Source organism: Notolabrus celidotus, chromosome 5 (genome assembly GCF_009762535.1).
Source record: "Notolabrus celidotus isolate fNotCel1 chromosome 5, fNotCel1.pri, whole genome shotgun sequence".
Classification (NCBI taxonomy): Eukaryota; Metazoa; Chordata; class Actinopteri; order Labriformes; family Labridae; genus Notolabrus; species Notolabrus celidotus.
Window position 1 is genome coordinate 7516613 of NC_048276.1, and position 12600 is coordinate 7529212.

The window sequence follows — 12600 nt, forward strand, 5'->3', positions numbered from 1 at the left end:
CAGAACAGAGCAAACAACGAACAGCGTCAGCAGGAGTCCAGGATTAAAAGGGTTAAAAGCAGGTGCAGGTGTGTTAAAGGGAGTCCCTGAGAGAGTTCCTGAAGGCTGATTTTGAGATGTAGTGGACCGGTTTTAAAGTTTTCTGTAAATTGTTCCAGTCTGTTTTGGGGATTTTCAGCAGGATCAGGTCAGCTGAACGTGTGTTGTGAGTGGCAGGTGCAGATTGTAACAGGCTACATAGATACGGAAACTGTCTGTGTTGAAGTTTCAGTCTGGTTTGAGGCCAGACAGAAAATGTTTACATCTTAAAGAAAAGCCTGCTCTAGTGTCTTCAATTGTATTAACTACGCCTGCAAAAGCCAAGACAGCAGCAGGAATCTAAAGGGTTTAAAGGGAAATACAAGTGCTTAGATAAACCACATGATTGTTTTAAGTTTTAAACTTTTAAACAGGTTTGATTTGAGGCACTGGGCGGAGGAATACTGCACAATTTTGAAATTTTGTGGGTGATTTGTGCATCTTAAATCATCACAAATAAGCTTAGAAATAAAGAATAGACATCATTTATCAGGACGTCCTCTATCCCTCTTTTCAACCCCAATTCAGTCTCAGCAGATGTGCGTCTAACATGAGTCTGGTCCTGCTGGAGGTTTCTGCCTGTTAAAGGAAGTTTGTCCTTGCCACTGTAACTTGCTAAATGCTGCAAAGTGCTCTGCTCATGCTGGATTAAGATGAGATCAGACTGAGTCCTGTCTGTAAGATGGGACCGGATCTTACCCTGTCTTGATGTTGGGTCTTTGTTAATAATGTAACAGAGTACGGTCTAGACCTGCTCTGTTTGTAAAGCGTCTTCAGATCAAGTTTGTTGTGATCTGGTACTGTACAAATAAAGATTGATTGATCTGAAATACCCTGGACTCAACTTGACATTCTGATATTGAAAAAAGATGATGTCTAAGATCTTTTGCAGAGAATAAATACACTTAGTTGTGAGCTTTAGCAGCAATAATAATACTGGTCTTTTATTACCAGCAGGATTATGATTAGTTGCTCCTTTAGATGAAAGCTTTTAGCTTCATCTTCAGCTTCCTGTAGTTCATTTATATGCTCTGTATTTTTTATGAGGACTTGTGTTGTCAGTGAATCAACTCAGATTTATAAAGGAGAGTAAAATAAATTGATGTATGTTATTAAACATCTGCAATAATTCAGCAGCTTCCAGGATAAATAGAAAATTAAACCTTGTAACAGCTCTGTTAGTTTTTACAATGAGTGTTATTTTAATACAGTATTTTAAGTCTGGACACATTGCTGTCAGCTGTTTCTAAGGTATTTATATTTAAAAATAGCCTATGTTTCATTTCATACATTTTGTGGGACATTGATCTCCATCAAACATTTTTAAATGAATCTTTTGAAAGCATATGTTTCAAAAGTTTAGTTCAAAGCATCCACCAATCAGGAGTCTAATTCAAAGGAACAGTCTCACACAGCACAGAGGATTTACTATAAATCAAAGACTTGCTCTTCAAAAGGCCGAACTCTTTCAGCAGGGATGGGAGTGCTTTCAATGAAGCTGAAGAATACCATACACTCGCTGCTTTAAATTTATATGTTGGCTTTTCTGCATCATTGTTAACCATCTGTTTCCTCTCTACTCAGTCTTCACTCCTTTTTTCCACTTTCCTCCTATCCTCTCCGGTCACTCTCCCCCTCTCTGCCAGACTGCCTCATCCCTTCTTTTCATTCATTCTGCAGCCTTTGTTCTGCTTTCTCACCTGAATTAAGGATGCATATTTTCAAACGCTGCTTTCTCTTGAGCCCTGGAGGAAAGAAGTTTAATCTTTTTATCCTTAATTCTAAATCCGTGGAAAACTTGGGTGCAGCACAAAAACTAAAGTGATCCTTTTGAAACCTTTAAAACTGAGGTGTGGTAGCTTCCTTAAAGTCTCATGTTAACCCAATGCCTCCTTTTTTTCTCACCCACACTCACACACACACACACACACACACACACACACACACACACACACACACAAACACACACACACAAACACACATACCTGCACACAGCAGGATAGTCCTGGGTTTAAATCCAGGACTTTTTTTGTTTTGTTTTTTTCTTTTATATTTTATTTATTACTTTTTAAATGTAATAACAAGACAAAACAATTACAAACAGGGTCTCAGACATGTGAAATGAAATAGAATTGATAATAATACAATTTCAATCAGGAGAGACAATCTTTGGCGTAAGGACTCTATGGGGATAATGTTGTGAGCATAGGATGCATGAATTTGGCAGCAGAAGAAATCCCCCTAGAGTCCAGACACTGGTCGTGGTGGTTGATGATCCTAGGAATTGAAGACTTGCAGAGACCAGGTGGAGATGGGGAGGTGGAGGGGTGCGCACCATCAATGCAAGAGGAACTAGCAGGAGAGAGAGACGCATTTAAAGAGACAGCAGAGAGTTGATAGGCTGATGATAAGGGCGCCACTGAGCTATTGGATGACGCAGCTGCTGATTAACCAATGACAGCTCCAGAGCGTGCAGCTGGAAGCGGGTGAGCTATTGAATGAGGGATAGGAGAGTTAAACAACTGCTGTGATTGCTTTATAGTCTTCCTGTCTGAACTTTCGCTAGAGCTACATTTAATTAATAAAATAAACAGATAAATAAATTAATAGAAGACACTTGAAGAAAAATGTTGCTGAAAAATAATTAAAACTTACAAAATTAATGAAGATAAAAATAGATATATAAATAAAAATACATAGTAAAACCAGGACTTGTTGAAGGGCCTTTCTGTGTAGAGTTAAATATTCGACCCATGTTTATTATTTTCCCATCTGTTTTCAAAAATGTGTTGAAGGTGATTTCTTATCTTAGGGAACTGATCCAAACACTGCTCTGAATGGACGCTATCAAAGTGACTCGAAATGACTTTAAATTTTGATGTTTTTATATCTTCTTTTGTCGTTTATCCTTTCTTTTATTACAAAATTGTGAAATCTTGTGTTTGAATGAGAAACTCTGTAATCGCGCGTCTTCCAGACTCCTGGGAGGTTGATTATAATCATTAATGACACTTCAAATAAAGGTTAGATAAAAAGAGATGAAAGTGACACTCTAGTAGTGGACAGATGTCCTCCTCTCTCTTTAAATGGACTTAATGATGACACCCCCTCTTATCTCTCAGGTGCAGACTGCCTCATGGGTGTGTACCTCTTCTTCGTGGGAGTGTTTGATGTGAAGTTCCGCGGGCAGTACAATCGTAACGCTCTGCTGTGGATGGAGAGCGTGGAGTGTCGGACCATTGGATTCCTGGCCATGCTCTCCTCAGAGGTAATAAACACTTGAATATTTAACCAGATAGAGAACCCTGGTGTTTAACATAAACTGGGTCATACATAAACCTTTTCAGAGTGCCAAATATATCCCAAATGTTTCTGTTCTTTTTAAGCTCACAGTCTTAAATTCTGCTGAATCTGCTCCTTCCACTGATCCCAGCCGTCGCTTCAAGCTCTTCTTCTGCACATTATTCAGCCTCTCTGTGAGCGCTGATACCAACTTTGATAGTCATCTGTTTCTGCTTGTAATTCAATCCTATCTTCCTACAGTAGATGAACTTTCAACAGTTTATAAATGCTAAATTTAACTCTTAACATGCCGCTGTTTATTCTCAATCAATCTGTTTTACTGGAGTTGTTGCGTTCCAGCTTACCATAAGGATGCTGGGTACTTAATGATCAAGCTCTGTGCTTCTCAGATTTTCTAGATTTAAATAGTATGTTGTAATGTGACATGAAAATAATAATCTTTATTTAATAAAGCACTTTTTAAAACAGGGTTAAAAGGTGCTTTACAAATAAAAAATAAACTAAAACATAACAAAAGAGAAAAGTGAGGAAGGCAAATAAAAGAAAATAAAAAAATGTTGGACAAATAGGAACAAGGATACAATATTTTTTAAAAATCCCAAAAAACTGAAAGAAAAAATATAAAAAATGTAAATATATAAATATAAAATACAATTATAAAATACTGCCAGTGATACTGCCTTGAAAAGAACAAAATAAACTCTTAATTAAAACACGCTCAGGTGACATCTCCTGTAAAAGCACATTGATAAAAAAGTGCTTTTAAAAGAGGATAAAGAAGTTGTCAATCTGATCTCCTCGGGGTGGTTGTTCCAGAGGGTCGGGGCTCTGTTACTCAAGGAACTGCAGTGTTTATCACTTCCACATCGGCTTCATGTCTCACGTCAGGAGGTTGCCGCTTGGTTTTAATGTGTGGATCCTTGTTTTGTCTCCCACTTGCATCAGCAAAAGAATCAACCTTCCAATCATTGATTAAACAGCACTCTGCTCAGACAGCTGGTTGCACAGCGATGTTGCAGCAAAAGCAACATGGAGACACATGGATGTAAACACTGCACAGTTTGAATTATTGAAACATACGTAATGCAAATGTTTGAAATTAAAGGAAATCCAGAACCAGTTCATTTGAACAGAATAATGTGTATTCCAGATTTCTAATGCCATATGGACTTATTGTATTTGATCCAAAAAGCATATAATTTGTATTATTGATTGACTAATCTTGTTCTCTTCTTGTTACAATGTTACAATGTCATTTAGCAGACACTTTTATCATTTCTTATCACAGAAAGCTAAAAATTCAATTTATTAGCTATGTTTTGGAAAATCCTCATAGGCCAGCATTAAAAAATCCACTTTTATGGAGGGTAAAACTAATTGCCTAAGGGGTTGTGCAATGAAAGGATTTATTAAAGCTTACTCTCAAGTCTCAGATGGGTTTAACAAAAGCTCTTACATGCAGAAAAAAAATAGTTTTCCTCTCTCTAAGCTGCACAAGAAATATTAATGTGATCATTTTCTGCTGCAAGTTTTGACTCTGCAATTTGCTTTTCCTTCATGTCAGTAAAAGCTCACAGCAGTGTGTGCAAACAGGGTGAAAGTTGGTCCTTCAAGGTTAATAATTTGGGCTTTTCTCCTCAGGTGTCTGTGCTCCTCCTGACCTATCTGACTCTCGAGAAGTTCCTGGTTATTGTCTTCCCCTTCAGCAATCTGCGCCCAAGCAAACTTCAGACTGGGGTGAGCTGGGAAAGTAAAGAATCTTGACTCTGTTAAACTAGAAAGTCTCTGAAGAAACAACCCAATAGGTTTCTGCTCATTTTGGTTGTTCTTGTATAATCATCATAGAACAAATTGGATGTTACTGTTGTTTTTCTTTGCAAAGCAGTAGCTGTTCTGCACAGTGTTTAGTCGGTGCAGTTCTTCTCCTTTGCTGTAGACACTTGAAAAAATGAAATGAAAAAATAATTTAGCTGAATAGTTCAGTGAGGTAGAGCCATGAATTTCAATGATGTTTGGAGGTACAAAATTTCAGCTATTAGTTCTCCATCCCAGCTTTACTTCTGCATTCATCTCATAGTATAATTAAGCCATAAACACCTGCTCACAGGTAGTTCACCTTGTGTGCACAAACATTTGATTAGGGGTTCTCTATCAAGGAGGAGATTAAAGATTAGAGAAGAGTCTTATCAAAAAGTCATTAAAGTTTGACACTTTCACCTTTCAGGTAATAAACAAACCCCAGAGTATGTCTTTACTGCACTGAAGGTCATCTCAACTTTTTCAGGTGCTCTGGAGAAAAACTCATTAAGATTTAGAATAGTATAATTTTTAAAGCAGATAAAAATGACAGAGTAATATCACATGTGGCAGCACTTCTGTCTCATACATCCTCTATAGTCAGGTTTAAGTTCAAGGTCTTGAAACATCTGATAATATTCATGGAGGACTAACTTTAACCCGTGACCTCTCACTATCACTCCACAGATTAACTCTTGCACATGCCTCTTGCTGCCACAGTGACCCTAATTATTTTAAATTTTCCTTAAGATGTAATGTTTGTGTTTTAATGTAGGATCAGTTCTTGTAGGAACAGAATTCTTATTGCTGCTGAATTAAAAGTTTGGTAATAATAATATTAGTAGTAGTAGTAGTAGTAGTAATAATAATAATAATAATAATTAAAATAAATAAATACTAATAATAATATATATATAAATACTAATAATAATGATAATGATAGTCATAATGATAATTAATACATAATAATAATACACAAATAATAATAATAATAATAATAATAACAATAATAAAATAATACATAATTCTAATAACAATAACAATAATTATAATATTAATAATAATAACAATAATAATGATCATATTAATCATAATAATACTAATAACAAAATAATAATAATAATAATAATAATAATAATAATAATAATAATAATAATAATAATAATAATAAAAATAATAAGAATAATAATAATCTTAACTTATACAGCCCTTTCTGGATTCAAAATTTGTGAAGATCACTTGAAATATTTCTTGTAATGTGACCTGATAATTATAATCTTTATATATATATATATATATATATATATATATATATATATATATATAGCACTTTTCAAAAAAGGGTTACAAATTGCTTTTCAAATTAGAAAGAAACAAAAAGACAATAAGAGAAATGTGAGGCAAATAAAAGGAAATAAAATAATGTTAGAAGAATTAAAACAACAAATTATTAAAGATTAAAACAATCGAAAAATCTGAAATATAAAATATAAAAATATAAAATCAAAATTTTAATATTTTAAAATCCTGCCCGTGACACTGCCTGAAAAAAGAATAAAAAGCTCTTGATTAAAAAAAGGTCAGGTGACATCTCCTGTAAAAGCGCATTGATAAAAATGTGATTTTAAAATTGATGTAAAAGAGATGTAAGCTGTTGTCTTATAAAAGAAAGTGAAAGTGTGGTACTCTAATGAGTCAATGTGTTTCTATCATTTCACTGTTGGCTTTAAAGGCTGCTCTCTTTCGCAATCCTAACAACATTTGTGTGTGTCCCTCCCCCATAAGGTGGTCCTGGTCACGATCTGGCTGCTGGGCTTCATCATTGCTGCTGTACCTCTCATGAATGAAGACGTGTTTGGAAACTACTACGGGCGAAACGGCGTGTGCTTTCCCCTGCACTCTGACAGGCAAGAAAAAGCTACTGCCAAAGGATATTCCACAGGGATTTTTCTGGGTAAATTTAAGAAGAAAATCTTTGTTCCTCTGAAGGCATTTTACAGTTTACAGTCGACACTAATGTTAGAAATGAACTCCAAAAATCCATCCTCTGAATACAAGCTCAGGGTAGTGTCTCTCTGATCCAGCGATACATAAGGATCTGAATTAATACACAGAGACACTACAAGGAGAGAGCTCTTTGTAGTGTCAGTGTTACACAACCAACAAAAAGACCAGGGAACATCGTGCACCTTACTCTGAGGTAAGACACACATCAAACACTGAGGCTCCTTCAGAAGAGGATGATTAGCCCAGGTTCTTGTTTCGAGCTGTTCTCAGAAGAAGTCACCTTAAAAGGGTCATTCAACATTAATTAAAATAATACTTAAAATCCAACTATTACTACTACTAATAATAAAAATGTTAAAAGTAATGCTAATAATAACCATAATGCCATTCATAATAATAATAATAATAATAATAATAATAATAATAATAATAATAATAATGGTAATAATGATAATAATAGTAATAACAAATAGAATAGTATAAACAATTATAATAATTAATATAATAATAATAAATAGTATAATGAAAATAATAATAATAATAATAATAATAATAATAATGATAATAGTAAATAACATGATAGAACAACAATAATAATTATAAATAGAATAATAATAATAATAATAATAATAATAATAATAATAATAATAATAATAAAGAAAAAATAATGATAATAAATTGTATAGTGATAATAATAATAATAATAAAGATGATAACAATAATAATAAATAGCACAATGATAATAATGATAATAACAATAATAATAAATAGTATAATGATAATAATAATGATAACAATGATAATAACAATAACATGATATAACAACAATAATAATTATAAATATAATAATAATTAAGAAAAAAAAAATAATAATAATAAATAGTAAATAAAAATAATTTTGATAATACTTCTAATAATAAAGATAATAATGATGACGATGATGATGATAATTATGATAATGATAATATTAATACATTGGTTGCCTGAGTTTACATCATATCCTGTGATATAATTAATATAATGATACTACTTCTATTTCTCATTATTGCTAGCTTTTAGTGTTGTTCACTCTTTACACCCTTTTTGTTCTTTACATTACTTGGATATATTTTATTCTAATTCTGCTCTGTACTATGACTCCACTTAAACACAGGGAAAGACTCGTCCTTGTAAACTCATCTGACAGCTGAGCTTTAAAGTTTAATTTTAGTTTAAATTTTGCTATTCAAAATCCGGTCTACAAGGTATAAAAGACAATTTGTTGTTAAACCTGTCGTCTCCATCATTTTGTTTCGAGACGTCTTCTTATAAAGCAGTGTCCAGCTGGGTTCTACTGTCATGATTCAGATCTCTGTGAGTCATCAGCTGTTAAACAGAGGAGACAATCCTCCTCTGAATTCCTCAGATGGTTTTATTTACATAACGGTTTCACATCCAAAGGAAAGTAAGTATTCAATATGACACTTTTAGATGAGACAGAACCACAGATGGGGAACAAGCTCAACCTACTTTATATTCAGCTTATGTATTGATGCAACGCAAAGATAAATATGCATCACAAGTTTGTTTATAAAAAGCTTAGGCACACAGAGATAGCAGCCGAAACAGAGCAGCGAGGTTGGAAGGTTCAGGTTTTTCCAGTAGAAGTAGGATGTAGATGAACTCTCTCATTACTGGGAAGACTGGGAATGAGGGTACAGAATTTGAGAAAGACAGTAATGGAAATGTCGGATGAAGCAGTTAAAACAAGTCAGTGGATCTGGATGAGGAGGAATAATATCAAAGACTGGCAGGGATGAGTTCTAGCCTAGACCATCATCTCATCTTTGCTCTGCCTCCCCTGTCTTCTAATATCTAGCTGCAGATTCTTCTTGTTGTGTGACAGGTGGTGGGGGCTGCTAGGGGCCAGGTGCTAGAGTAGGTATTATCACTGTTGTCACTTCCTGGAGCTTGATTGTAAGGAGCCAGGGTCAGTTGAACATGGCGATGCTGAATGGGTTATTAAATTGGGGTGTTCTGCTAGTGGATATGATGGACAGTGGGAGCTGGCATGGAGGTGGTTGATCTGGGATGCCAGAGTTAACTGTTTAGCCTATCTGAGGTGTCGTGGGCCGAACTAAACGAAACATCAGTGAAGGGAGGAGCCCACTTGATAACCCCAGTGATGTGCTGGCTCTCACTGCCCATCTGTCCTTTCTATCTCAGGCTTTGGGGGGCATAAGGAGAGCCGGCTCTGAGAGCCTATGCTTTATAGTGAATCAGAAGAGCCGGCTCGCATCAAGAGAGAGCCGGCTCCCAGTATTTTTCCTTTCGCTGATTAGCTCTCACAGTGCTCAGCCCCAGCTCTGCTCACAGCAGAACTTTGTTTTGATTGGTCAGCATGGCGGCCATGCGGCCAATCACATGTGAGGATATAGGATAGAGGTGATGGAGGGGAGACTGTGTATCATGGCTACATCTGTTCTTTCTGAGAAAGTCTTCTCGAAGACCGGGCAAATACTCACTGAGAGGAGAAATCGGATCAGCCCATCCAAGCTGAGGCATCTGATTTTTCTCAATACCAACCTGAGGACATTAATAATATTTGCTCCAGTTTGGTTCTGGTTCTGTGAGCTTGAGTTTGGTTCTGGTTCTGTTTGCTCGAGTTTGGTTCTGGTTCTGTTTGCTTGAGTTTGGTTCTGGTTCTGGTTCTGGTTCTTTTTGGTTGAGTTTGGTTCTGGTTCTGTTTGCTTGAGTTTGGTTCTGGTTCTGGTTCTGGTTCTGTTAGCTTGAGTTTGGTTCTGGTTCTGTTTGCTCGAGTTTGGTTCTGGTTCTGTTTGCTTGAGTTGGTTCTGGTTCTGGTTCTGGTTCTTTTTGGTTGAGTTTGGTTCTGGTTCTGTTTGCTTGAGTTTGGTTCTGGTTCTGGTTCTGGTTCTGTTAGCTTGAGTTTGGTTCTGGTTCTGTTTGCTTGAGTTTGGTTCTGGTTCCGGTTCCGGTTCTGGTTCTGTTTGCTTGAGTTTGGTTCTGGTTCTGGTTCTGGTTCTGGTTCTGGTTCTGTTTGCTTGAGTTTGGTTCTGGTTGTGTTTGCTTGAGTTTGGTTCTGGTTCTGGTTCTGTTTGCTTGAGTTTGGTTCTGGTTCTGTTTGCTTGAGTTTGGTTCTGGTTCTGGTTCTGTTTGTTTGAGTTTGGTTCTGGTTCTGGTTTTGTTTGCTTGAGTTTGGTTCTGGTTCTGGTTCTGTTTGCTTGAGTTTGGTTCTGGTTCTGTTTGCTTGAGTTTGGTTCTGGTTCCGGTTCTGGTTCTGTTTGCTTGAGTTTGGTCTGGTTTTGGTTCTGTTTGCTTGAGTTTGGTTCTGGTTCCGGTTCTGGTTCTGTTTGCTTGAGTTTGGTTCTGGTTCTGGTTCCGGTTCTGGTTCTGTTTACTTGAGTTTGGTTCTGGTTCTGTTTGCTTGAGTTTGGTTCTGGTTCTGTTTGCTTGAGTTTGGTTCTGGTACTGGTTCTGTTTGCTTGAGTTTGGTTCTGGTTCTGGTACTGGTTCTGTTTGCTTGAGTTTGGTTCTGGTTCTGGTTCTGTTTGCTTGAGTTTGGTTCTGGTTCTGTTTGCTTGAGTTTGGTTCTGGTTCTGTTTCTGGTTCTGTTTGCTTGAGTTTGGTTCTGGTTCTGTTTGCTTGAGTTTGGTTCTGGTTCTGGTTCTGTTAGCTTGAGTTCGGTTCTGGTTCTGTTTGCTTGAGTTTGGTTCTGAAACACCCTAACCCTAACTCTAATCATAACCCTAACCCTAACCCCAATCATAACCCTAACCCTAACCCTAACCCTAATCCTAACCCTAATCCTAACCCTAACCCTAACCCTAACCCTAACCCTAATCCTAACCCTAATCCTAACCCTAACCCTAACCCTAATCCTAACCCTAATCCTAACCCTATTCCTAACCCTAACCCTAACCTTAACCCTAATCATAACCCTAACCTTAACCCTAACCCTAAACCTAATCATAACCCTAACCCTAACCCTAATCCTAACCCTAACCCTAATCATAACCCTAACCTTAACCCTAACCCTAAACCTAATCATAACCCTAACCCTAACCTTAACCCTAACCCTAAACCTAATCATAACCCTAACCCTAATCCTAACCCTAATCCTAACCCTAATCATAACCCTAACCCTAAACCTAATCATAACCCTAACCCTAATCCTAACCCTAACCCTAATCATAACCCTAACCTTAACCCTAACCCTAAACCTAATCATAACCCTAACCCTAACCCTAATCCTAACCCTAACCCTAATCATAACCCTAACCTTAACCCTAACCCTAAACCTAATCAGAACCCTAACCCTAACCTTAACCCTAACCCTAAACCTAATCAGAACCCTAACCCTAACCCTAATCCTAACCCTAATCCTAACCCTATTCCTAACCCTAACCCTAACCCTAACCCTAACCCTAATCATAACCCTAACCTTAACCCTAACCCTAACCCTAACCCTAAACCTAACCCTAATCCCAACCCTAACCCTAACCCTAACCCTAACCCTTACCCTAACCCTAACCCTAACCCCTAACCCCTAACCCGAACCCTAACCCTAACCCCACCCCTAACCCTAACCCGGTCCCTAACCCCAACTCCTAATCATAACCCTAACCCTAACCCTAACCCTAATCCTAACCCTAACCCTAACCCTAACCCTAATCATAACCCTAACCCTAACCCTAACCCCAATCATAACCCTAACCCTAACCCCAATCCTAACCCTAACCCTAACCCTAATCCTAACCCTCACTCTAACTCTAACCCTAACCCTAACCCTAACCCTAATCCTAACCCTAACCCTAACCCTAATCATAACCCTAACCCTAACCCTAATCATAACCTTAACCCTAACCCTAACCCTAACCCTAACCCTAATCTTAACCCTAACCCTAACCCTAACCCTAACCCTAACCCTAATCCTAACCCTAACCCTTACCCTAACCCTAACCCTAATCCTAACCCTAACCCTAACCCTAATCATAACCCTAACCCTAACCCTAACCCTAATCATAACCTTAACCCTAACCCTAACCCTAACCCTAACCCTAATCCTAATCCTAACCCTCACCCTAACCCTAACCTTAACCCTAACCCTAATCATAACCCTAACCCTAACCCCAATCATAACTCTAACCCTAACCCTAATCATAACCCTAACCCTAATCCTAACCCTTTGTGATGTATCATGATCAAAAGCTGCGGCTCTGGGAGACGATGCTTTATAGTGAATCAGATGAGCCGGCTCGTATCGAGAGAGAGCCGGCTCCCAGTTTTTTCCTTTTGCTGATTAGCTCTCACAGTGTTCAGCCTCAGCTCTGCTCAAAGCCAAACTTTGTTTTGATTGATCAGCATGGCGGCAAAGCAGCCAATCACAATGGAGGATATAGGATACATGTGAAGGAG

General features: G+C 37.2%; 1 protein-coding gene across 1 annotated transcript in view; it reads left to right on the forward strand.

The window, feature by feature from the left end:
• rxfp2a (relaxin family peptide receptor 2a) overlaps nucleotides 1–12600 on the forward strand; it is a 71838-nt gene that overhangs the window by 56035 nt on the left and 3203 nt on the right. The window contains exons 16-18 of the mRNA XM_034682929.1: nucleotides 3201–3346; nucleotides 5023–5118; nucleotides 6964–7132. Coding sequence (XP_034538820.1) covers nucleotides 3201–3346; nucleotides 5023–5118; nucleotides 6964–7132 — 411 coding nt within the window. The remainder of the gene's footprint in view (nucleotides 1–3200; nucleotides 3347–5022; nucleotides 5119–6963; nucleotides 7133–12600) is intronic.